This window comes from Erythrolamprus reginae, chromosome 7 (genome assembly GCF_031021105.1).
Source record: "Erythrolamprus reginae isolate rEryReg1 chromosome 7, rEryReg1.hap1, whole genome shotgun sequence".
NCBI classification, from domain to species: domain Eukaryota; kingdom Metazoa; phylum Chordata; class Lepidosauria; order Squamata; family Dipsadidae; genus Erythrolamprus; species Erythrolamprus reginae.
The window spans coordinates 72,120,479-72,147,358 of record NC_091956.1 but is presented as its reverse complement, the minus strand read 5'-3'; the positions used below and the strand labels follow the sequence as shown (position 1 = coordinate 72,147,358).

Sequence of the window (26,880 nt, the reverse complement as noted above, 5' to 3'; positions counted from 1 at the left end):
ATCCATCCAGCCTTTCTTTTTTCCATCCTTCCTTCCTTTTTTCCTCCCTTCCTTCCTTCCTCCCTTCCTCCCTCCCTCCCTTCCTTTCTCCCTTCTCTCCCTCCCTTTCTTCCTTCCTTCTTTCCTACTGATCTACCTACCTACTTACCTACCACACTTGCTTCTGAAGCATTTCAAAGTTTTCAGGAGTAGAAAACGAGATGGATTTAGCAGCCATCTAGATGGGCATAACATAATCACTTCCATTGCTTGCAGCTGTACTTGTTCAAATCTTTGGCAACGGCAGCAGTGCAACAAATGCATCGCATGTGTTCTTGGAGTGTATATAAAAATGTCCTTTGTTAGAAGCAGCTTGTTTTGCAAAGGGTGGGTTGCATTGATAGAATAAAAGAAGCAGCACACATTATGTGTGTATTTAGAAAAAATTGTGCTTGTTCTTCAGATTATGGAAACAAAGTGTTGGACTGTGTGCTTTTCTGTTCTTTTGTAGGCCCTGTTAGTCTAAGTACACCAGCCCAACTCGTGGCCCCTTGTGTAGTAGTGAAAGGCACTCTGTCCATCACCACCTCTGAAGTGTATTTTGAAGTAGATGAAGAGGAGCCCAGTTTTAAAAAAATGGACCCCAAGGTAAGAAAGACTCTTTCCCTCCTTTTAAAAGACAAATAATAAGTAATCTTTCCATCCAGGCTTTTTCTGTCCATTGACTATGTTTTCCAGTCCTTGATTTAGCCAAAGTCGAGTGCTCATATATGTGTGTCTATTTAAGTATGAAATATATTACTTCTAAGAATCTCTCTTAATTACCTCAAGGCAGAATCCTCCAGGGAGAGGCCTGAAATACAATTGCTTGAAAACAAGAGAATGGATAAAATACTTTAAATTAGCAGTACTGCCACTTGATATCTGTGTTTTGGCTTTGAATGTTAAATAACACTCTGTTCCGAAAGCATGGGGGTCTTTTTGCAGGGAGGGGAGGTATTTGTGCTGTATGGTTCTGCTTAATTTTTTCTTAAATATACTGTAGTCTCCAATCACAAAAGTAAATTCTGTTTCATTACTTCACAAAGGAGCATCTCTGTTTATAAACGTAAACTTATTTCTTTAAAATATTCAGTGTTTTTCATATTAGAAAGTATTACTGAACATGCAGTCTTTTTAAAAGATGTGCTTTATTATAGAAATAATTTTGTTTGGGTTTTTTGGGGGGGGGTTCATATTAGTATTACTGAACATGCAGTCTTTTTAAAAGATGTGCTTTATTATAGAAATAATTTTGTTTGGGGTTTTTTGGGGGGGTTCATATTAGTATTACTGAACATGCAGTCTTTTTAAAAGATGTGCTTTATTATAGAAATAATTTTGTTTGGGGTTTTTTTGGGGGGGGGTTCATATTAGTATTACTGAACATGCAGTCTTTTTAAAAGATGTGCTTTATTATAGAAATAATTTTGTTTGGGGTTTTTTTGGGGGGGGTTCATATTAGTACTACTGAACATGCAGTGTTTTTAAAAGATGTGCTTTATTATAGAAATAATTTTGTTTGGGTTTTTTTATAATAAGAGAGATTTGCAGTGCTTTTTATGAAAAAAATGGAATGCTAAACTGTATGATCTGATGTATGCAGATTATATCTCTATAGGCAGTTGTTAAACCAACTCCTGCAATTTTATTGTTCTCTATGACTATTGTTACAATAGAATAGAATAATTTATGAAATGTTTAATACGTAGCAGAAATCAATTCTGAAACTTATTTTTTTTAAATGCACATTTATATACTGTTGCCCTAGCTAATGTAAAATTATAAACTTACCAGAAGCATGAAAACTTTTCAAGCTAATAGTAGTGTACATATAAGAGTTTCAGTTTAAGCTGCAGTTTATTGGGGTGTTAATTTATTCTAAAAGTAAATACACAGCCATCAAAGAGGCAGAATAGTTAATTTATATTTATCTCATTGTAGTATTAGAAACTTCAGTATACATTATTTTAGAATAAACTATATGTATTTCCCTGCTGCTTTAAAATAACTTCTCTCCTAGGAAGAGAGAAGTAAACTGCTATTAGGTTTAAAATATTACTTTAAAAACAATGTGAGCCAGACGTCTTGAAACTGATGGTAGTCATAGAACGTTAGAAAAGCAGTCGACTATATTAATTTATATGGAAATTGGGAAATGTTTGTGCTAGTGGCAGTAGGATAAGCTTCAAGCTGTTGAGTTTTCCTTATGGAAACTTTCTAAATCTTTTGTTGTTTGGGTTATGAAGTCATGCAGTAAAAGGACATTGTTTTCTTACAACCCTGGCATTTTCCCATGTTCTCCCCCCTCCCCTTCCTCCCTACCCTTTTCTACATGCTGTGGATAACTAAAACTTGAGTAGCCACACCCCTTCTTCTAGTACCAATCCTGCACTTGTTTAAAAACCTGTTTAATTAATAGGGTTTCCCAGTTTCATCAATTTAATTCGTCTGTGTATTTTTCTAAACTTTGGAAAGGAAAAACCTTGTGGCAGGATTTTTGAAGTGAAGCAGCTGGGGATATTGTTGTTACTGATAGCATCAAAGTTTATATTCCTACTGAAAGCCTGTTCCTAACAGGATTCTTGAATTCTAAAGCATTGTCTTTATTCTGGCTAGTGGAGTATGTATGTATGAACGCCTGGTTATTATAAGCCCATTGTCAGATTCGAACTATTTTCAGCATAAAAATGTATTTATTACATTTGAGTTTCTTTTGTTTCTTTGCCCCAAAGTGGATACTGCACAGATAAGTGCATTGCCATTCAAGGAGCAAGTATATACTAGAGTTTTATCAATGCACCAAAATTGAAATAATAAATTTTCACTTTCAATTTAGACTTCTTTTAGGCGTACTGTTTACAGGCAAAGACTAATCAACCCTTCCAGAGTATTTTTTTTTTAAACCCACAAACTTTCTGTGACAGTTTGTCTAAATTAAAAAATGAAAGTTAAGTTTTTTGGGATGGTGGAACAAAAAAAAAATCATATCTTTGTAAGACTGCAATTTCCTTCATATTTATTTGGGAGCAAGCCACTTTGATGCCGGTGCTAAACTTGCAGGATTAGAAAAATTCCAGTAGTAAAAGGCCACTATAGATTAGATAAACATGTGCATCAAAAATTGTTTATACAAAACCTATAACTCTCAAGTTTGACTCTTACAGAACATAGAAATCATATTTAAAACACATGAAAAATCCTTTCTGAATGCAGATCATTTTAATATGGAAATTATTCTGGAGATTCTTAAAAAATGGTTCCCCTCTTGTTCCATTATGCACATGTATAATTTCTGCAAAACTATATAAGAAAGAAAATTTCCTAGATTTCCTAAATGTTATATTTAGGGATAATTTTACACAACCTTTAAATTCATGTAATATTGAATATTATATTATATCTATGCAAGAAGAGGCATACAGATAAGTAAATAAAGGGAAAAAACCCACATTCTACAAAGAAAGGAATTTTTTATCAACTTGTAATAACATTTAAAAACTAATGGCTGCCTGGTGGGGAAAAAAAATAGCTACCTAAGGCTGCAGAGTTGTTTTACAACAGAAATACTTCTTCCCTCTTTGGATAATTTGTTTGGTATCAATTAGAAACATTCAAAATACGTTGTTATAAATTTGTAAGAGAAAAATCTATTTTAGTTGCCCCAACGCTTTTCTATTTTCTATTTGCTGCTCATAAAGTGAAACTCTTCGGTTACGATCACCAAGTCTTAAACTGCCCATGTTTGGAATAAAAGAGACACGGAGGCAACGGAAAGTTAAAATCGATTATTTTTATTTTTATCTTTACGAGGTTTCTCAAACCGTTTTCAACAAGTTCAAATTTAAGCGAACGGTGGGAAGAGGGGGGAAAAAAAGGAAGTGCATACAGTCTTTGTCATCGGCCCCGGGGTGCATTTAACGCCGGTAAAACTTTGATTAGCGGTGACTCTTTTTTCCCTTTTGTCTCCTCTTTCTTTTCGGGGCTTGTTTTTTCTCCCCCTTTTAATTTATTTTGCTTCCTTTCCTTTTTTTAAAGGAAAGAAAATGGCAACATCTAGTTTTAAATAGTGGTTGTGGGTTTTTTATCACTTGGTGACAACATTCAGGCAAAACGGACGACGAGAGAGAGAGACAGAGACAGACAGAGACAGACAGAGACAGACAGAGAGAGAGAGACACACAGAGAGAGAGAGAGAGAGAGGGAGAGAGAGAGGGAGAGAGAGAGAGAGAGAGAGAGAAACATAGAAGACTGACGGCAGAAAAAGACCTCATGGTCCATCTAGTCTGCGCTTATACTATTTCCTGTATTTTATCTTAGGATGGATATATGTTTATCCCAGGCATGTTTACATGCAGTTACTGTGGATTTACCAACCGCGACTTCTGGGAGTTTGTTCCAAGCATCTACTACTTCTCTCCCAGGATAGAGAGAGAAAGTCTCTCTCTATCCTGGGGCGGGACAAAGTTTGCAAATGCAAGCACAGATTTGGAATAGGCTAGAGCTGGAAAGGAGCTTGGAGGTCTTCTAATCCAGCCCCCTGCTCAAGCTGGAGGCCCTACACCATTTCAGATAAATGGTTGGCCAGTCTCCTTTTAAAAGAGAGAGAGAGAAAGAGAAAGGAAGAGAGAAAGAAAGAGAGAAAAAGAAAGAAAGAGAGAGAGAGAGAAAGACAGAAAAATAGAGAAAGAGAGCAAGGGAGAGAGAAAGAGAGAAAGAAAGAAATAGCGATAGAGAGGGAGGGATAGAAAAAGAGAGAGAGAGAAGAGAGAAAGAGAGCAGGGGAGAGAGAAATAGAGAGAGAGGGAAAGAGAAAGAAAGAGAAAAAGAGAGAGAGAAAGAGAGAAAGAAAAACAGAGAAAGAGCAAGGGAGAGAGAAAGAGAAAGAAATAGAGAGAAAGGGAGAGAAAAAGAGAGAAAGAGGGAGAGAGAGAAGAGAGAAAGAAGGCAAGGGAGAGAGAAAGAAAGAAAGAGGGAAAGAGAAAGAGAGAAAAGAGCGACGGAGAGAAGGAGGGGGCTTTGTTTTACACACACACATACACGCACGCACGGAAGATTCGGGGGAAGAAAAGTACCTCGGATGTCGCTGGGCGAGAGTCCTTTCACTTGCGGAGAAAGTCTTTTTTCTTTTCCAAAGGATCTTTCAGGCGAGGGGGGGGGGAGCAGCGGAGAAGCAGCCGCAGAGTCTTTGGAGGAGCCCGCCTTCTCCCCCGCTTTCCCCCGCTGCCCGAGAGCCGCGCCGCCCGGCCCTCGTCTAGAGCTTGTCGAGGCTCTTGGGGTTGGTGAGGATCTCTCGGGCCAGGCGCCAGGTCTGCTTGGCGGCGCTCTCCAGGGCCGAGTGAGGCTTGCCCTGAAAGAGGTCGAGGTTGGGCAGGAAGTAGTGCGGGCAGCGTCGGCACTGCAGGCAGGAGATGAGCTGCAGGAGGATGCCGTTGAGCCGGTCGCCCAGGCAGGCCTCGTCCCAGTCGGTCTCGCGCGGGTGCTTCTCGCACTCGTAGAGCAGCAGCGTCTTCATGTGGTAGTTGTGGAGCGGCTGGCCGGGCAGCTCCAGGTGCCGGTCGCGGAGGGTCTTGAGCACCGACAGGCACTTGTTGCGGCAGCCGCCCAGCAGCAGGCGGTTCTCGGCCTCGCCGAACTGCAGCACCCAGGCGTCGCTCTCGGCCGAGCTCTGCTTGCCCGTCAGCGAGTAGCACTCCTTGGAGAGCAGGTTGAAGCCCTCGGCCTTGACCTCGGCCACGCGGTTGGGCCCGGGCCACGGGATGTGCGGCAGGGGCCACTGGGCCGCGCTGCGGGGCCAGATGCCGGTGCACTTGAAGGCCGGCGTGATCTGCACCACGTAGCGCTCGCGGATGCGCAGACGCACCTCGCTGGTGTCGGCGATCATCTTGACCACGTCGCGGTAGCTGCACTTGTCCACCGCCTGGGCCACCAGCGTCTGGAAGCGCGAGCGGATCTTGCGCGCCGACAAGTAGCCCGAAGCCGTGATGAACTCCACCCAGAGCGACATGCTCCGCTTGCGCCCGTCGCTCAGCTTCAGCACGGCGCAGCCCGGCAGCGAGCCGTCGTCCACGAAGTTGAAGACGCCCATCTGGTTGAGGTAGAGCACCACCTCGAACTCGGTGGGCGACACCACCTCCAGGCCCTCGTAGCGGGCGTCGATCTCGCTCAGCGAGCTGATGAAGCGCGGCTCCTGCACCTCCACTTCTTTCAGCACGTCCGACACCACTTTGCAGACCTCGCGGATGGTCTTGGCGATGGCCGCCTTGCGCGCCTGGCAGCGCTCCGTGTAGTATCTGTTCAACTGGTAGACCAGCTTGGCTTGGGCGGCGATCATGTTGGGGCAGACGTCCGGGCTGTACACCGGGCTCTCGCAGTACGTGGACGGATCCAACGCCGCAGCCGCCGTTGTCTTCGGCTCCGGGCGGGCGGGCGGAAGCCGAGCCCGCTTCGCCCGGTCGCTGCCACCGCCGAGTAGGAGTTGTAGTAGTAGTAGGAAGAGAAACCGTCGGAACCAACGCTGCAATCCCCAGCTACCGAGCGCAGCGGCCGACCTTCCTTCCTTCTTTAGGCTCGCAGGAAAAAAGTCCCCTCCTTCCTTTTTTTTTTTTTTACATCGGAGCTACTACCGGTTGTTGGCCCGCTCAGCTTCGAATAGGGCTTCAGTTCATCATTGGAGAGAAGAAGGAAAAAAAACCCTTCTTCTCTTTAAATTGGTGGGTTTCGACTTTCCCCAGCGAAAGTGGAGAGCTCCAGAGGCCCAATTCTGCCTCGACGGCGCGGACGTAAAAAGAGAAAGCCCAGGCGTCTCGCTTTCTCTTTTTTTCCTCCCTTTCTCTCCTCTCCGGCCTATAGCGTTGCTTTTCTTCCGGCTTGGAAGACTGGCTGGATTCTCGGGCCTGCTTTTAAAGCTCCTCGTCGAAGCTCTGAAAGTTTTAAAGTCCAAGTTTCTGGATTTGCTTTTTTTTTTAAAGAAAAAGTGATTCTCAGGTAAAGAACTTTCCCTTTCGTCCCGAATTGTCTGTCGTCTCCAGCGGCCAGGGAGGAGTGCGCGCGTGGAAGGGCTTTTTTCCCCCTCCCCTTTCCAGGATCTCTCTTCCCACCCGCCCCCTCCTCGCCGCCGCTTTCCCTTTCCTTCCCCCTCCCACTTTCTCTCTTTTTTTTCCTCTCCTTTTTTTGCAGCCGCTCGTCTTACTTCCCAGCCGCCTGGCTGCCCTCTCTCCCGGCGCGGACGTCTGGAGGGCTCTCTCTGCCTTTTGCGGAGAGGGGCCGTTTAGTTTATGAATGGTCCCAGGGCCCAGCCGGAGGGAGGCGTGGCTCGGGAATCCTACAATCGCCGCCCGAGCTGTCAAGAGGGCCAGCCAATCGCTGGTTCGAGCCGCCTTAACACGGCCGCCACGATTGCAGAGGCTTGAAGGAAGAAGGGGGGAAAAAAAGAGAGAGAGAAGGACTAGAAAGATGCTTAAGGCGCACGCATTGAATTTTTTCCCTTCTTTTTACGCGCGTCCGTAAAGGAAAGGAGCGCGCACCTTACACCCGCTTGTAGCCTATTTCTGCCTAACCTCTGCCTTCAGGCATGAGGGAACTGAGACATTTCCCCTTGCCTACGCAGTTTTATGTATGGTATGGTGTGTATGTTTTTCATACAATGGGGTTTTTAGGCTTTTAATGTAAAATTGTTATTTTAGACTTTAATATTAGATTTGTTATTACATATTGTTTTATCTCTGTTGTGAGCCGCCCCGAGTCTGCGGAGAGGGGCGGCATACAAATCTAATTAATAATAATAATAATAATAATAATAATAATAATAATAATAATAATTTCCCAGTTAAGTTGAAAGCCAGGAGAGAAGGCGCCTCGTCCCCTCCAGAAATGAGAGTGGGAGAGAGAGAGAAATTAGGAAAAGTTGCCGTTGGAAGACATTGCAAGATGCTTATCCTCCTAGGATGTTCAAGATGCAAGCGAGGGGTGGGGACTTGCGGTCCCTGTTTTAGAATGAGAAAGGGGTCGTTCTACAACGGTTAGCAAGACGGATTAGTAACGTATCGAACGTGGCAGGGAAGGGAAAAAAATATATAGGAAGGAAGAAGTATATTAGGAGGAACAGGAAAAGCGTAGTTTTCACATATATGAGCATCCATAGGCTTACACAGTAGTACTTTTTCAGGAAGGAAGTAGTATATTTGGAGAAAGAGGAAAAAGCGTAGCTTTCACACATACGAGCACCCACGGACTTACACAGTAGTATTTTTCCCCGTTGCGATCCCTCTCTAAATCTATCGCTCTTCTAACAGCTCCAGCATTTGTCAATTATAGAAACCAGCAATTATAGAAACCAATTAGGAACCTTGATTATCCAACCTGAAAAAGCGTTTGGCTTAAAATTGGCGATGCCGTGCAATACGCCTAGTATAACGTTGCAAAAAATCAGTCGGTGCGGTTTTTAATATCCTATCACTGTGGGTAAAAAAAGGGGGTTCGAATTTGAAGTTTGGCACGTTATATCATTGTGTTTCTAATGAGTTTCAGCCAGTGACCTCGGAAGCAATTGTTTAACAATTATCAAATCTCGAGATTTATTGGGTATTTTCCCCCCTCCCAAAGGGCCAAGACAAATATTTATTCTGATTCAGCCAGGGCTTCCACGCAAAAAGGTTTTGTGCTTAATCGTAAATGAATTGCAAACTATTGTAGAGAAAGGGAGAACCGCGTCGAGTCCACGGAGAGGGCGGCATATAAGTCCAATAAGTAAGTAGGTAGGTAGGTAGGTAGGTAAGTAAGTAAGTAAGTAAGTAAGTAAGTAAGTAAGTAAGTAAGTAAGTAAGTAAGTAAGTAAGTAAGTAAAGTAAAAGCGATGGCTTTTTTTTGAGGAAAAAAGTTCATTCGCCACTAACCCCCCCTTTCCCCAATGACAATAGATACTTATAGAATTCTTTAATATTTTGGGCTAATCTTCAGCGTAAAATAGCCTACGCGTGAGCAAGATATATCTTATTTTCTAAATAGGTGCTAAGTTATCTCCAGGCGGGATACGTGTGCGCACAATTTTATTTCACTTAAAAAACCCGAGCTTTTCGGATCTCAACAAACAGCGACGACAATAATTTTCAGCCGCGTTGCTCCGAGCCTTTGTTCTCTCCGAGCAAAGAAGCAACCTCGCGTTTCTGGGGTTTTGGGGAGATTGCTACGACTTGAAGGAGAAGCGAGGCCCCCAAGTCTTACCCTAACCCGTTATAACCTTCTCCGTTCATTTCTCCCACCGGTTGTTGGAACCGAGTAAGACCCAGCGGCTGGGTGGAGGGGCCACCGGTGTTTTCTCCACGGGACCATGTCCTATTTTGGAAAGCGGTCCATTTTGGCAAGGCGGCTCACCGGTTGCTTGCAACGACCATCTCTGCCCACCTTCCTCTCCATCTCTTCGTTCAGTCCGCTGCTTTGGTTCCCCGTGCGGTTACTTCTCGAGCTCTTTTGGGGTGGGCTTCCCCCACTCCTGAGCTTGTCCGTGGAGCGGGATAATGGAGAGAATTCTGGGTAGAAAACCAGGATTGGGGCTGAAACTAGACTTAGAGCTTGCGGGAGGCCATGACCTTCTGCATCCCGCTAGGAGCCGTCGAGGCTGTTGTAGGGGAGCCTCCATTGACTTGTCTGATCCAGTGTTTCCCAACCGTGGCAACTTCGCTGGCTGGGGAATTCTGGGAGTTGAAGTCCAAATATCTTCAAGTTGCCAAGGTTGAAAAACACTGGTCTGATCGACTGATGTATCAACAAGTCGGACCTAGTGGCTGTTGTAAAGCAGGATTTGCTCCCAGTCGAGTCTTTCGTCGTTCCTCTTTTTCCTCGGTTTTTCAATAATAAATTTCCCCTCACTCAACCCAAAAAGTAATAATTTGCCGAGCGAAGGACCCAGGTTGCAAGGTATAGTTTAAGATCTTATCTTTCCAGAAGTAGAAATATCCGCAATTGGGGGGGGGGGGGGCAGGCACAAGGCGGGAAAGGGGGGCGGAAGGGTAGTTCAGCAGTTCAAATCTCACCACCGGCCCAAGGTTGACTTAGCCTTCCATCCTTCCGAGGTGGGTAAAACCTAGATCGTTGTGGGCAACAGATGCTGATTCTGTAAACCGCTTAAAAAGGGCAGTATAGTATAAGCACTATGAAGCGGTATATAAGTCCAAACGCTCTTGGTATTTATTTGTATATGTTTATTTTGAACTAAAATATACAAATTATATATTTCTTTGGTGAATGCTCTCGTCATATATATAAGTTTTAAGAGGAAAGTGGACACAAGAACAAGGGGGCACAATCTGAGGTTAGTTGGGGGAAAGATCAGAAGCAACATGAGAAAAAAATTTTTTTTACTGAAAGAGGAGTAGATGCTTGGAACAAACTCCCAGCAGATGTGGTTGGTAAATCCACAGTAACTGAATTTAAACATGCCTGGGATAAACATATCCTGCTCAAAAAAAATAAATGGAACACTCAAAGAATACATCCTAGATCTGAATGAATGAAATATTCTCATTGAATACTTTGTTCTGTACAAAGTTGAATGTGCACAACAGCCATGTGAAATTGATTGTCAATCAGTGTTGCTTCCTAAGTGGACAGTTTGATTTCACAGAAGTTTGATTTACTTGAGAGTTATATTATGTTGTTTAAGTGTTGCCTTTATTTTTTTGAGCAGTGTATCCATCCTAAGATAAAATACAGGGAACAGTATAAGGGCAGAGTAAATGGACCATGAGGTCTTTGTCTGCCGTCAATCTTCTATGTTTCTAAGTCTAAATGCTATTGGTTATTCATCGACGACATCCCGGCTTGTGACTCAGGCTGGGTTGCAGCCCTTGGAAACCCGCACCTTTCCGGAAAGGCTAAGCAAGCAACCCCCGACCAAGCCTATAAGAGCCCTGCGCTCTCGCCTGCCACCCCCGAGGGTGCTCCAACCCATCCGCAGCCGCGTCTCCCTGGTCGCGCCTGCTACTTAGAGACCGCACACACCCACACCCACACACAAATATTGGTTTTTCCAAGGGCTGCATCCCAGCCTTAGGCTCGAAGAGCCGGTCTTCCCGAGCCACCGGGGGTGGGGTGAGGGTTCCTGCTAAGGAGAAGGCGCGGGTTGGTAGCCTTAGCTCGGCGCCAGCCCCCCTTTCCATTCCGGGGCCTCGAGTGGATCCATGCTGCTCTGAGCCTTTCCCCCACCTCTCTCTCTTTCTCGCTCTCTCTCTTCTCCCTCTCTTTCTCTCTCTTTTTCTCTCTCTCTTTCTCTCTTCCCCCCCTCTCTCTCTCCCCTCTTTCTCCCTCTCTTCCCCCTCTCTTTCTCTCTCTTACCCCCTCTCTCTTTCTTTCTCTTTCTCTCTTTTTCTCTTTCTCTTCTCCCCTCTCTCTCTCTCTCTTTCTCTCTCTTTCTCTTTCCCCCTCTCTCTCTATTTCTCTTTCTCTCCCTCCCTCGCTCCCTCCCTCTCTCTCTTTCCCTCTCTTTCTCTTTCTTTCTCCCCCCCTCTCTCCCCTCTTCCCGCCGCCCCGTCTGGGGTCGATGCTCTTGTAAATAATAAATCAGTTGGGAAACAAAAGCCGCTCGGATTTATGGTCCGAAGCGCTAATTAGAAACATCATTTGAGCAATAAACTTAAACACTTTCGAGCAAATAATGCCTGCGGAAAAGAGGCGGCGGCGGTGGGGGTGGGGGTGAGGAGAGCGAGCCGGGAAGCTGGCAGTCGCCTAACCGCGGCCGAGCGGCTTTTAAGAGCCCCGGGACCCCGCCGGCGACGGGGTTTTGAAGGGAGGACCCGCGAAGAGAGAAGGCGGAGAGTTGCTCAAAGGAGGATGCTGCGGGGAAAATCTGTCGAAGGCGCGCAAGGCGCCGAGGAAGACTCGCGGAAAGAGCCTCCCCGCTTCGCCCCTGTGGCCGTCTGGCGTGGGACTCGACCCGTCGGTCGCCAGCTCCTGGTTGGGGATCTTCAACCCGCCCCCATCCGCCTAAGAGGAGCCGAAGCTACCGGTGGCGTTGTGTAGTAGGAGAAGGAGGCGACCGCGCGCAAACAGTGCCAATTGCGCACGGTCTCTGTTGGCCAAGAGAGGCGCCTCCAGGTTTGGAAAGCCACTTGTGAAGGCTTCGGCCGATTGAGCTGCGTTTCCCTCCCCGGTTACAACCCGTCTCTCATCGGACTTGAGTTTAATGAGGCGCGGGGGGCGGAGGGAGGCGCAATCCCGGAGCCCCTGACGAATTCATTAAAGGGAAGGCTGCGGGCCGTTTGCTTTGACGGGTTGGGAGTGCGAGGCTGGGTTGGGTTGGGTTGGTCTTGTCTTAACTCTCCAGCCGCGCGGGAATCGCCCTCGCCTCTTTCCCCATTGACCCTCCCCCGCCTTCCTTGAAGGCCGACTGAAGATGGGGAGAGGTCATCCTTGGCGTTGAACTGGCCGGAGGGGGGGGGAGGAAAAAAAAACCTGCCGGAGAGCCAGCCTCTAGGGCGGAAGGAGGAGAGAGAGAGAATAGGGACCGAGGAGCCGAGAGGGGCGCTTTCTCTGCTGTACAGGGAAAGCCGCCTCCTACACGTGGCTTCTTATCGTAAAGCAAGTGGGAAGGAGGGATGTTTTGTTGTTATTGTTGTTGTCATTGCCTTACTGCAGTGGGAACAGCAGAAGGATTGGGTCTTCCCCTCTGTTCCAGGTTCCAGCTCCAGTTGGCTTTGGATTTTTAACGTGCTTCCTTCTCCGTGTGTTATGTACCTAGCCAGATCTCCCGTTTCTGGAGACTTGCTTCTATCTAAGCAACTTTTTGCCTTAAAGGGAAAAAAAAAAGAAGGAAACCCACTTTTTGGACCGTGGACAGTTCACGTTCTCCCTTTGAAGAGATGGCTGAGAATCCTCTTCGGCCAGGAATTAAATGTGACACACTTTTTTTGGGCTGATTGATCTGTGCAGTACAGTATAAATATCTAACTTAGAAGCATCTTTTGCCTTGCTGAAAATTAAAACGAAGCAGAGCCTATATCTTCCAGGCAGTTGCTAACTCCCTCTTTAATTTTCCCAGGAGATCTTTTTTTTTTTTGCTTCAACCTTCTCTGTGCTTCCATTTGATAGAAGAACAAGCCCCGGAAAAGAATGGGTTGGCTTTTGCCTGTCATCATCACGTCCCTTACTCTTTTGATGGAGCTAAATGGCCGCAAAGAGTATAAATTGGAAAAGGTGCCATTCCGGATTGTGCCTTGTGTTTCCCCAAGGGTCAGACTAAAGGAATGGGTCAAGTTCACAGGTCCAGAGGAATTGCAGCTATTAACCTTGTTTCCATTTGTAGATGGGTCTCGGTTTCGCCTTGTGCTCCTGCACGAAAAGCTCTGCTTATTAATAGCTCTTGTGTGTGTGTATTTCGTTTTGCAAAAGGACCCTTTTTATTTAATTATGAATGAGAGCTTTTTTTTTAAGGCAATACCTCTGCACACACACACACACACACACACACACACACACACACACACACACACACAAAGGTGAAATGTGGATGGCCCAGTAATTAGCAGGACTGCTCAGAGATTTAGGATGCTCTATTTATGGGAAGTTTTATTTTCCTTCATTTTCCTGCAGAATTGTTTTGTTCTACTTATATATTATCTTTCCCTGATATCAGTATTAAAGTCTTTGCGGTAAAGCTTTTATGATGCTTGTGGCTAAATACTGTCTTTATTTATATAATTCATGGAATTGTTCATATAATATTATGTTAATCATCGTGAGCTGCAACACTATACTTGGAAAGGAATGCTACAGAAAGTAATATGTCTAGCTTCCATAAAAGGGCAATTTTCATTTGACTATGAATTACTTGCTACAGAAGTTCATATTTAATTTCAATGATCCAAATATTTTAGTTGCACGTGTTTCTGTACACTTGGAATATAATTGTTTCTTTTAAATACTTGTAAGTTACCATATGTGAGCAAGTTAACTTCAGTTATTTAAAGTCTACCAGAATGAATTTGCAATATTTCCAGAATAGACAAGTTGTTTTTTTAAAAAAAATCTAGTTTATTCATATATGGTGAATAATTAGAGATAATGGGATTATGGTGTATGTCTACGGTATAAATGTGTATTATTAAGAGGATCTTAATTTACAGCCATAGCCAAAACAATGCTCATTCTAATCAGTTAATTTGAAATAAATGTGGTATTTGATATCTCCATATTGTTATATAATTATTGTTTGTTATATTACCTTTTAAGTCATGGATTAGCCTGTTAGCATGGTGTTTATGTATGATTGCGGTGTTTGTGGATTTTTCAGGTTTTTGAATGACTTCAGCACTACTTATTTTACATTGAACAAACAGTAGCTGTGATATGTGACTAATAACTTAAATGTATCTATTTAAATAAAAGTATATTTTTAGTATGCTTCTCATTGCTTTGTTGCTGTATGTTTTAGGAATATTCTCTGTGACTAATCTTATTCCACAAATCACTAAATTGGATTATTCTATTCTGCCAGTAGATAGAGCTGTAGAAATTTGCGTTTAGGGCACACTTTTGATTAAATCTGCTAATTGAAATGGAATATTTCTGAACTGATACAACATTTTTATTATATTTGAACAAAAAACTGTGTTAGCCTTAATATTCAGTAAAGTAAAATACTCAAAGAAATAATCTTAATACTTTGAAAAGAAATAATTGAGTTAGTCAACAAAGATTTAGAGGTGATAATGTATTAGAAACAAGCTACATTTTGCATGTGTCAGTGCTACAGAAACCCCTAATCTCTTTGCTGATGTTAAATAGAGTTGAAAATGAAGTATTCATAACCTCCAAGCATAGTAATGCCAACAGGTAATATTAATTTTGTATATTTCTTCACTTAAATATTGTAATTAAATCTCTTTATTTGGTGTGGCCAGGTGAATAACATATATTAGAAACTATGAGTTACTTTAAAATGTTATACAAACCTACGTATCTTTTAAAAATGTATTACAAGAATGAGATTAAAGAAAAAATACCTGTTCACCCAAATAAAATGCAGAAGCTGTGTGTGCAGTTTAATTTTGGAGAGTGAAGGGCTGGTGGAAAGTTTTCTGTCTTAAGTATCTGAAACCAGGATATAAAACAGCTGGTTTGGGCTATGCATTTAGTGGTTATGTCTGCCTGCTTCTTTTCTGCGTCTCTCACCCCCTGCCCTGCACTCCAAATCTTCTTTTATTATCTATGGATTCTATGGAGCCTTTTTTCTTTTTCTAACTGGTTTTGTCTGCAGCGAAAGGTTAGGTTGGGTGAGTTTAAATCTACTGCAGATAGAGTGAAAAATCTTTTGATCTATGACTATGACTGTTTCCAAATGATTTGCTTGCTGGGACTGGACACTGTCCATGCCCTTTCTCTTCAGTATCTGATAGGCAGACACAAAGGATGTGACATGCTACCAGATGCATAATTAATCATCACTACGTCTGTTGGTTTTTGGGGAGTTTGTGTGTTGTTATTCAATTATATCTTTTATTTTTGTAATTACCGTGCATTGAAATGCCATGTTGTGCATATTTTTATTTGTTATTTAATGCATTTATTTATTTACGTGTTCTGTAGAATTTGTGGCTCAAGCCACCTAAAATTGAGCTTATTAAATCTTTTATTTTTGTAATTACTGTGCATTGACATGCCCTGTAGTGCATATTTTTATTTGTTATTTAATACATTTATTTATTTACGTGTTCTGTAGAATTTGTGGCTCAAGCCACCTAAAATTGAGCTTATTATATTTCAGGGGAAAGATGTGGGCTTCACTGAATTTGATTTTTTTAAAAAGTTTTTACTTTACTTTTTTTATGCTCCATCCGTTTCTCTAAATGAATCATTATATAAATTACATTGTTTATCTAATATAATTTTTGGAAGGAACAGTTGCCTTAATTTTCCCCAAAAGCAGCTGTATAGTAATGTAATTTGGTTGTTCTGAATACTGGATACAGCAGTGTTACATTTTTGCTGTTGTTATTTCTCCCTTTTCAGCATAGCCCTTTTTTCACACATTCTTTTGTCTTGAGATGCTTTCTCTACTACACGTTCAGGAGCTGCTACTACTACTACTACTGATGATGATGATGATGATGATGATGATGGGTACGCCTTGTCGTGGTAGTGGGGTTTGTGTGCTTCAATGAAGCTGAGAGATGTGCCGGTGGTAGTGTAAACTATGGTAGGTCTAACCTTGCCGGAGTGGTCAAAGCAGAGGAGCCAGACTAAACGTACCTAACCCATTTAAACTAATGGAGAGACAAAACAAAAAGAAGTCCCTACTGGCTCGGTTGTCGCCCAGGATAAAAAGGACCGCGGTGGCTGCTGTGGAACCTGGGCAGCCATCGACAAATGAGCTACAGGAACAAAACAAACAAAGCTTAAAAATAAAAAAGCAGCAGAAATTCTCAATGTCAGAGGATCGCACAATCATGATGAGTTAAACATAATTCGCCGCTACATCACGCAGTCCTAGGTGCTTGGGAAGCGCCCGACTGGTGATGAAATACGAAATCCAGCATAGTGATCTCACTTGCTGTGTTGTACTGAAATAATAATAATAATAATAATAATAATAATAATAATAATAATAATTTATTAGATTTGTATGCCGCCCCTCTCCGAAGACTAGTCCTTTGCCAGGCTCAATTAAGATACATGGTCTAAATATTGAGGTCAAAGTATCTCAGGGATGCATCTCTTATAGGTAGCTTCTAAGACATTCTGCTTAGCCTTACAGACCTTTCTTTGAGGACTGACTAGGAATCTTCCTTATTTTATTACAATTGTTTATAAAGTGACACGCCTCCCAAAACAACCTAAGAGTAAGAGGGTAAAAGCAATGATTTCTTTGGGGGGTTTTTTTGTAACTGGTTGCAGAGAGTCAGAGTAGTCACAGGGAAGGCCCTCCCCTGTGGATCCGCCAGCTGACACTGTTTAGCTGACAGGACCAGAAGAAGACCTTATTAGTCGCTGGGAGCTATATAAGGTGGTCTTGAAGATAGTCTGGCCCTAAGCCATGTTGGGCTTTAAAGATAATGACCAACACCTTGAATTGCATCCGGAGACCAGTTGGGAGCCAGTGCAGTCTTGGGATTGATGTAATGTGGGTGTACCTAGGTGCACCCATAACAGCTCATGCGGCTGAATTCTGGACCAACTGCAGTCTCCGAACACTCTGCATTGGTAGCCCCATGTAGAGTGTGTTGCAATGTAGAGCGCATTGCACTACACAAAAGATGTATAGTGTTTTGAATTCAAACCCATAAGGATGCTTTGGACTCTAATCACTCAATCTTGAGAAAATGTGGGTTCCTGTTAAGGAGAGATGGACTGGATACAGTAGTGTGCTTTGGAATGGGTTTGGTATGTGGTCTGTTTTCTTGGCAACTATTTCAAAGTGGTTTGTCATTGTCTTTTCCTGAATTTTTTTTTTTAACTTTTTGCTAAAAACATGGTGTTCTCTGAAGTGACCCATCCAAGTCTTAACCCTCCATAGCTTCTTGGTCTAGCCAAGGTAGGTTACATGCTTCAACCTGCTCAGGTTAAAAGCAATATAAACAATAACAATAAAAATAAAAATTACAGTTTTAATGCAAAACGCTAATAATATGACATTTCAAATTATATGATTCTTTCTAGAGAACAATAGTCCTTGTCAATTGCCTTTTCATTGTCTTGAGAAATCTTTACCGGAAAAACATTGATGGTAATGGTCTGGTAGTGGTGAGGATGTCAACATGGAGCAAGCCCTTATGATATTGGTTGCCCACCTACGTTGTTTTCTTCTCAGGGACAACTGGCTACAATGAAAAAGATCTTTCCATCTTGGGATCTGCTTGTAGAATCCTTTCCACATGGACACATATCTGGCATCTGTGTTGATCTGTTTTCAATATGAGGCTAAGACAATCTTCTCTAACAATAAATGGTAGACTTTAAATGACTGTATCCTGGGTTAGTGTTTTCATGGATTCTCCTTATATTCAGAATCCAAATAGAGATGGGAGGATCCTTGGAGGTCTTCTAGCCCCACCCCCTGCTCAGTAGGAGACCCTACCATTTCAGACTGTCCAGTGCATGTTCAGTCTCTTCTTTAAAACTTCTGATGATGAAGCACCTACAATTTTTGACTGCAAGCTGTTCCACTGGTTAATTGTCCTCACTGTTAGGAAGTTTCTCCTTAATTCCAGGTTGCTTCTCTCCTTGATTAGTTTCCATCCATTTTTTTCCTGTCTTACCCTCTGGTTCTTTGGAAAATAAGTTGGATTCCCTCTTCTTTATGGCAGCCCCTCAAATACTGGAGTACTGCTTTCATGTCACCTCTAGTCCTTCTTTTCTCTAAAGTAGCCAAACCCAAATCCTATAACTGTTCTTCATATGTTTTAGTTTCCAGGTGAATAGAATAGAATAGAATAGAATTCTTTATTGGCCAAGTATGATTGGTCATGCAAGGAATTTGTCTTGGTGCATATGCTCTCAATGCACATAAAAGAAAATATAGATTTGTCAAGAATCATGTGGTACAACACTTAATGATTGTCATAGGGGTCAAATAAGCAATGAAGAAACAATCAATATTAATAAAAATCTTAGGATACAAGCAACAATACAGTCCTAAGCGGGAGGAAAAAGATGATAGGAATGATGAGAAAAAACTAGTAGAAATAGAAGTGCAGACTTAGTAAAAAGTTTGACAGTGTTGGGGGAAGTATTTGTTTAGTAGAGTGATGGCGTTTGGGGAAAAACTGTTCTTGCGCCTAGTTGTCTCGGTGTGCAGTGCTCTGTAGCGATGTTTTGAGGGTAGGAGTTGAAATGGTTTGTGTCCAGGATGTGAGGGGTCAGTAATCATCTTAGTTGCTCTTCTTTGCACTTTTTCCAAAGTCTCAACATCTTTTTTGTAATGTGACTAAAACGGGATGCAGTTTTCCAAGTGTAGCCTTACTGAGGCTTTATAAAACGTTTTAAATACTTCACGTAATGTGGAATCTATGCCTTTTAATTTATTATTATTATTTTAAAATTTGCACAATAAATTTAGTTTTTGGGAAGATTATTATTGCACAGTAAAAATGTATACACATATATTTGTGAAGAAGAAGGCAAGAAGCTTATCTGGCTCGGCTAAGTAGCTTCATTGGGTAGGTATACTTCTAGATTTGTAGCTTGACTGGGTAGGTATATGTTGTGGTGAGCTCTGGCCCAGCTCCTGCCCCAAGGACTGTGGATGTGGGGGAGACATCCACATGCTGAAGGCCTGTTTTGCCCCTGGTGGAATCTGCTGATGAAGGCTCCTCTGACCAAGAAGACATGAGTGACAGGGAGGAGGAGAGTGTGGCAGACAGCTCAGAAGGAGATCAATTATCTAGCTCCTCCTTGGATTCAGAACAAGAGTTAATGATACAGCCACGCATGCGGAGAGCGATGCATAGGCAACAACAACTGAGAGATTATTATCAAAGAAAATGAGGCCACCTGTGGTTTGGTGGGGCTGTGGTGATTAGTGAGGCTGCTATAAATAGCAGCCTATGGGTTTGGCCATTGTGGAGGATTATCTGATCTTTGTGTTTCATGACTGCTTTACTGACTTTGACCTTTTGTGTGCTGATTTTTCCCCGTTTTGAAACTAAACCAGAGCAAAGTGTGTTTCACTTTGTGAAAGAAGGAGGACTATGAATTGCCTCACAGCTGCAAGCTAAGTATCACAGAACTGATAAGGGACTTGTACAAATTACCAGTTTGTTTGGAGACGAGTGCTCTTTGTTATACCAAAAGAGGGCTTAGGTTAAGTGAATTTTCCTTATAAAGAACATTGTTTTGAATTTTCAAACGTGTGTGTGTCTGAAATTTGTACCTGTGGAATTTTGGGAGGAGTCTACCAGAGAGCCCGACAGAAGAGGTATACTTCTAGGTTTGGAGACCATGACAATAGTTTTTCCTGAGATACTGAGGTGACTGCCAGAAAAAGCAGAGAGGAATCTGCACAAACTGTGCCCTCAGATATAAGCAGTTTCTCCTTCTTGGCATCCTTGGGAACATGTAGAAACTCCTAAAAATGCTATCAGGACTCAATTGGATCCTAAGGAAATGGCTCATGTCTTCTACCAGTGTTTCTCAATTATTTTCTGTTACACCCCCCCCCCTCCCCCAGGAAGAAGTAAACATTTCGCACGCCCCTCGATCTCTCTCCTGGGATGATTGTTTGCAATAATCAGCACGTTTTCACTGAAAAAACTCAAGTGTCTTATCAGCATGATTGGGATATAATGCATTTAAGTGATGCCTTAATTTATGTGGTTTCATGCTTTCCACTGCCAACATTTTTAGACACAGTAAACATAGCGGTCTTTCCTTGTCTTCCGCCGTAGACACAGTGAAACCAAGCGCTACATATGCTTCATCATATTTCCTCATCTTAGTTTTCGGGAGACTTACCATTTGTCTCATTATCTCCATCTCTCTCCTCCTTTCTTTTCATCCCTGTGTTTCACTTTGTGAAAGAAGAAGGACTATGAATTGCCTCACAGCTGCAAGCTAAGTATCACAGAACTGATAAGGGACTTGTACAAATTACCAGTTTGTTTGGAGACGAGTGCTCTTTGTTATACCAAAAGAGGGCTTAGGTTAAGTGAATTTTCATTATAAAGAACATTGTTTTGAATTTTCAAACGTGTGTGTATCTGAAATTTGTACCTGTGGAATTTTGGGAGGAGTCTACCAGAGAGCCCGACAGAAGAGGTATACTTCTAGGTTTGGAGACCATGACAATAGTTTTTCCTGAGATACTGAGGTGACTGCCAGAAAAAGCAGAGAGGAATCTGCACAAACTGTGCCCTCAGATATAAGCAGTTTCTCCTTCTTGGCATCCTTGGGAACATGTAGAAACTCCTAAAAATGCTATCAGGACTCAATTGGATCCTAAGGAAATGGCTCATGTCTTCTACCAGTGTTTCTCAATTATTTTCTGTTACACCCCCCCCCCTCCCCCAGGAAGAAGTAAACATTTCGCACGCCCCTCGATCTCTCTCCTGGGATGATTGTTTGCAATAATCAGCACGTTTTCACTGAAAAAACTCAAGTGTCTTATCAGCATGATTGGGATATAATGCATTTAAGTGATGCCTTAATTTATGTGGTTTCATGCTTTCCACTGCCAACATTTTTAGACACAGTAAACATAGCGGTCTTTCCTTGTCTTCCGCCGTAGACACAGTGAAACCAAGCGCTACATATGCTTCATCGTATTTCCTCATCTTAGTTTTCGGGAGACTTACCATTTGTCTCATTATCTCCATCTCTCTCCTCCTTTCTTTTCATCCCTGTTAAATATTTTTCAATGGTGTCTCTTAAGGGTTTGTTTTATGCACTTCGTATCTCCTACTCTGTGCTATGTGCTATTGTTCAGTGCAAAAAAATCCTACTCCCTGCGGGGGGGGGAAGCACATGCCCCTGAATCACGTGCCCCCGCCGGCATTGTTTCGCACCCCCCCCCAGGGGGGCCTGCCCCACTATTTGAGAAACACTGACCATTAAGATCTTAAACAGAGCTAATTGTGAAGATTCTCAGTCATCCAGGTCATAGCAGCTTTGAAAATACACCTTTGAGACTTGAACAAAGCTATTTGTATTTTAGTTCAAAATAGTGTCTATTTAGTTAAAATATCACAGAAAACCAAGATAGTTGGTTCTTGGTGGTTTTTGAACATATTTAAAAATTAAACATTCTCTTGTTTTCTGTATTGCAAAGTTTTTTTACTACAACTATGAAATAAAATACTGCCCTTTTGTAAGCAAAACATCAGCTTAAAATATAGGTGCTTCTATTGTTACAAATAATTGGCATTCTGTTTAAATTGTCGTGCTATACATACTCTTCCGGGAATATGTCTTATTTAACTCTGTGAGATTTATAGATGAGTATACAAGCAAAGGATTGCACCATAAATAAAGTAGCTAAGAAATAAACAGCACTGAGCTCAGTGGATTTTACTTTCAAGTAATTCCATATAAGGTTGTAGTGTAGATTAGCAAGTTTATGAATTTGTTGCAGCGAAAATATAATTATATTTTCTCACTTGTGCTATTTATGGAAAATAGTGTCAATTTAACATTTCAGAAAGACAATAACATTGCTGTCCTATGCATTAAGTTTTACATAATCAATATGTTTAACATATTTTAATTGTAAGCTCACTACAAATTGAAGAATAGCTTATTCAAAAGTAATAGAATATAATTCCATGCTTGTCTTAATAATGAATTTGAACATCTTTTTAAATAAAAGTGCAGCTTTCATATAGCTGTTTCTTGGAAGAAATATCAGTGAAAAATCTTACCTTTTATGCTTCACGTCAACTTTTAAAAATATATTTCTTTACACTTATATAAATAAGATGTTGAATTTTATGGTCTTTTGCCTAACACTGTTTCCTTTACATTTTAATTATAAAGATATAATAATTTACTTTGATTCACATGATTATGTTAACGGAGAAAATGCCTTCCATGATAAATCTTTAGGACTTTTCAAAGTAACAGTTCGAACATGAAAATGTATTAATTAATTGAATTTTAATTATGCCATGCCCTCTTAAGGAAATAACAAGAGGCGGTCTGTGGACAACCAAAATTGCAAACTTGGTAGAAAAGGAACTTGATACAGTTAAGACCTTTTGTGAATTTGTTTTATCGGCACTTCACTTAAAAATTTATGAGGAGGGCAACTTAGTGGTGCTTAAATTGTGTGTTCCAGGGCTTGCCCCCACTGATAACACCCTTGCTGGCGTGAAAGTGCAATGCAAATTATGACAGTTACAACCTTCTGTTTTGTTTAACCTGTCAATGGATTTCCTGACTCCTTGTAGAGGGCAGTGGTGTGTTCAACCAGTCCATATTCCCTTAAAACCTAAAAGGTCAGTTTTCTACAGGCAAGCCTAGTCAGAGCCTAATTGATGAGGAGGGTAGCAAGACAGAATTTACTGTTCTGTTGGCTAGTTTCATATCGTTAGGTTGTCCTGAAAGCATCACCGACACAGCCTCTTTCATGTAAGTGCTGACCCTAGACAGGAGCTGACAATCAAAGGAATCAGCCACAGGAACCAGTGCAAGTACGCTATTGATTTTTCAGTTAGGTCTAAGTAGTTTGTAGTATGGGTAATGGGGGACAAAGGCAGGTATGTCATTATCAATGAGCTCCAGAACAGTAGCAACAAGCTCCCCTCATATTTCGTTCAATATTGACAGTTTGCATCCAGAAGTGGTCAATAAATTGTCCAATCCTTTGTTGACAAGCGATTTGGAAAAAATGGGGGCTGGGGCAGTTAGGAAAGAGAGCCAAAGAATTAAACTTTTTTTGCTTGGACTTGTTAGCGGCTTAGAAAAGAGAAAAAAAGGCGGGGGGGAGAGAAGAAGCCAGGGAGATCTTGGTGTCAGGCCTTGCAAATTCTTTGTAGAATAAATTTAACCTAGGCAGTGGATTTCAACATCTTTTTGAAGTTGAAGTTCAATCAGATTGTCATTTTGTGCTTTGCATAACATCAAATGTAAAAAGGAAAGCTATAATTTAAATTTTCAAAGGGACAATGTCGTATGGAAGTGGTTATGTTACTATGTTTTAGATATATATGGGACTAAGGTTATATTGAATATATGCATGAAGTTATGTATTTATTTCTTTATTTATTGGGATTTGTATGCCAATACCAATAAATAATAACTTGTAAATAAATGTTGGTTAACGTATAAACATTTCATAGAGCTATTATGTTTAAAACATCTGAAATAGATTTTATTAAATTTGTTTTAGTGTGCACTAAACTACAAGGGTCACCCAGAAAGTAATGCACCACATTTTTAAATTATTTATTGAACACAATGAAACTTACACACAAGAAAGAATGATGTTTCTTCTATTCTCCCTATTTTTCTTCTACACTCCCTATTTTTCCATGTAATCTCCATCCCGTTCTATGGCCTTCCTCCAGCAAGACACAACGACATTTAAGCCCTGTGGGTACCACTCTTTGCTTTGGTCACAAAGCCATTTCTGCACTGTGCAAATCACATCTTCGTCATCCTCAAAATGTCTTCCATGAATGTGAATGTGATTTGTGAATTTGTGAAAAACATTGGTGAATGTTCCCAACAGTTTCTTTCTTCGCAGTGAGAAATTCAATGACAACATGCTGCTTGTAATGTACATCACTTACAGCCGCCATTGCAGCTACGCTATCTGTCTGAAGAAACACAAATTTTACCCATGCACTCCTGACAATTAAAATAATGTATAAAGTTTCGCATTTGTAACATTACTGTAGGCTGAGAAAAAAAAATGTGGTGCATTACTTTCTGGGTGACCCTTGTATAATAGTTGGCACTGTTATCATAAATTGAAATTGTATCACATGTCTGGAAAATATATTTTTTAACAAAATGATATTTACTGCATTTAATTGACATATAATTCAATGACAACACTCTGCTTGTAATGTACATCACTTACAGCCGCCATTGCAGCTACGCTATCTGTCTGAAGAAACACAAATTTTACACACGCACTCCTGACAATTCAAATAATGTATAAAGTTTTGCATTTGTAACATTACTGTAGGCTGAGAAAAAAAATGTGGTGCATTACTTTCTGGGTGACCCTCGTATAATAGTTGGCACTGTTATCATAAATTGAAATTGTATCACATGTCTGGAAAATATATTTTTTAACAAAATGATATTTACTGCATTTAATTGACATAATATCTTATCTTTTCAGTGAAAATACTAAACTGTTGTGCTAAATTAGCAGTGTACTCGGCTGAATAGGATATGCCAGTTATGGTGAAATTTTTCAGCACTGAGTGCCCAAATAATAACACAGGTGCACCAGAAACCTGAAGACCAGATAGCCGGTGTGCATATGCCTGTTTTTGGGGTGTTTTGGGGCGATTATATCCTGGGCTGTTTTTCGGATCATTTTTGGGGATGAAAACAGCCCCCCAAATGGCCTGAAAACGACCCTGAAAAAACAGTTCAGAAAATGGCGTAAAACAGCCCAAAAAATGGCTGAGAAACAGCCTGGAAAATGACTTGGAAAGGCCCAGAAATGGCCTGGGATTTGACCATATTGAGACCATTTTCCAATGTTTTGGCGCCTGCGAAAACCAAGCTGTGCATGCTGGAAACCAGAAGAGAAGCTGGCAGTGGTGCATGTGCTTACAGATAGGGGCTCTGTGTGTCACCACTGGCACATGTGCCATAGGTTCACCATCACAGGGATAGGCTATGGGCTATAAAAAAAGGGTCGAGCCCTTGTGTATGTTGACTTCTATTTTTGAAAACATCCTGAACAGATATTTTTTTCAAAACCCTTTAGCCCTCTGGGGTAAACTCATTAGGAAAGATGACTAGATAATTCTACTTTACTATAAGGGTACTTTAACCTAATCTTGCAAGTCTGAAGATACAAATTTACCCTGCCACTTTTAACCACCAGAACAATTAAGGAGGATCCTTGCTAAATTGCTAAATCTTGACTACTAATCTACTGGGGGCTTCTGTCTTTCTCTTAACAGATTATTTCCTGGGTATCAACTGTTCCCCTTGTCCCCCAAGGTCATCCACACATTCCATTGTATCATCTTTTTCATATTTTTTCCAAATTCCAAATCATGGCCTATTCCATTCCCTCGCATTTCATAAAGATTTCGGTACCATTTTCAAGGTCAACTCTTATTTTTAATATGTTTATTTTTTTTTATACATTCACAAACATAATAATGACAAAGAAAACAAAGAAAAAAAACATAAAACATAAATTTGGGGAATTTTACATTCCCTGCTCATTCAGAATTTCAATCGGAGAATTTTCCATTTTTTTCCTTATTTTTTTTGTTAACGTGCTGCTTTGCATTTTTACATATTTATATATTTATCTTTGAATTTTCAAATCAAGGTCAGCTTTTAAAGAGAGGTGGAAATAATTTCCAGAACCCACCAGTGTTATTCATGGACACAACACTCAGTACTGAAATGAAAAAAAAATTGCATGTTTAAATTAAATTCTGAATTTGAAATAATTTTTATTGTTACTTCTTTTTAATCTAATTTATTTGTAGTTGCAAGTGTAACCTTTGGTAATGTGTAAGTATATTACCAGAGTTGCATTTGCTTCTATGTAAAGTAAAATGATAAAATAAATCAGATAGCAGTTGTTTTGAAAAAAGGCAATTAACCCAGCATAACCCATCCTGTGAGCCGCCCCGAGTCTTCGGAGAGGGGCAGCATACAAATCAAATGAAATCTATCTGTCTGTCTGTCTGTCTGTCTGTCTGTCTGTCTGTCTGTCTGTCTATCTATCTATCTATCTATCAACAAATAAAGAAATAAAGATATAAACAAATAAATAAATAAATAAAACTGAACTATTTTTAAACAAATATTTCAATATGATTTAAAATTAGAAATAGAGACTGCCTTTTGCTTATTTTGTTTTTAAATCTGCAAATGGATTCCATTTAAATTGTATCATAACTTTGGTATCTCACTAACTAAATTTAATAATTTTACAATACTAAAAACAAAGAAACATATGTTTTATTTCAATTGTAATCTACCAATCTTATTTCTAGGATAACCATGAAAAAAGTGTGTATATATATCCTAGTCTCCCTTAATTTTAAAAATTCAGCAAAAACTTTGTTACACACACACACATATATAAACACTTTCTGTTTGTATAAACATAGACAATTTAACTTTAGGAAACAGTTTTAAAAGTAATTGAATTAGGGTCTATTGAAAGAGGCATATCTTACATTTTACTAGTCCTTTAATCAGTGTAAAAAAATGAAAAGATTTGAT

The 26,880-nt window shown here is 41.0% G+C and overlaps 2 protein-coding genes across 7 annotated transcripts in view; one reads left to right on the top strand and one right to left on the bottom strand.

The window, feature by feature from the left end:
* Positions 1-26,880, top strand: part of LRBA (LPS responsive beige-like anchor protein) — a 453,900-nt gene that overhangs the window by 241,416 nt on the left and 185,604 nt on the right. For all 6 annotated transcript variants that reach the window (XM_070757811.1, XM_070757810.1, XM_070757809.1 and 3 more), the window contains one exon: positions 491-627. In XM_070757811.1, the coding sequence (XP_070613912.1) occupies positions 491-627 (137 nt within the window). The remainder of the gene's footprint in view (positions 1-490; positions 628-26,880) is intronic.
* Positions 5,255-6,365, bottom strand: MAB21L2 (mab-21 like 2). The gene has a single exon (XM_070757813.1). The coding sequence runs from the start codon at positions 6,350-6,352 to the stop codon at positions 5,273-5,275; it is 1,080 nt and encodes a 359-aa protein (XP_070613914.1). The 5' UTR covers positions 6,353-6,365; the 3' UTR covers positions 5,255-5,272.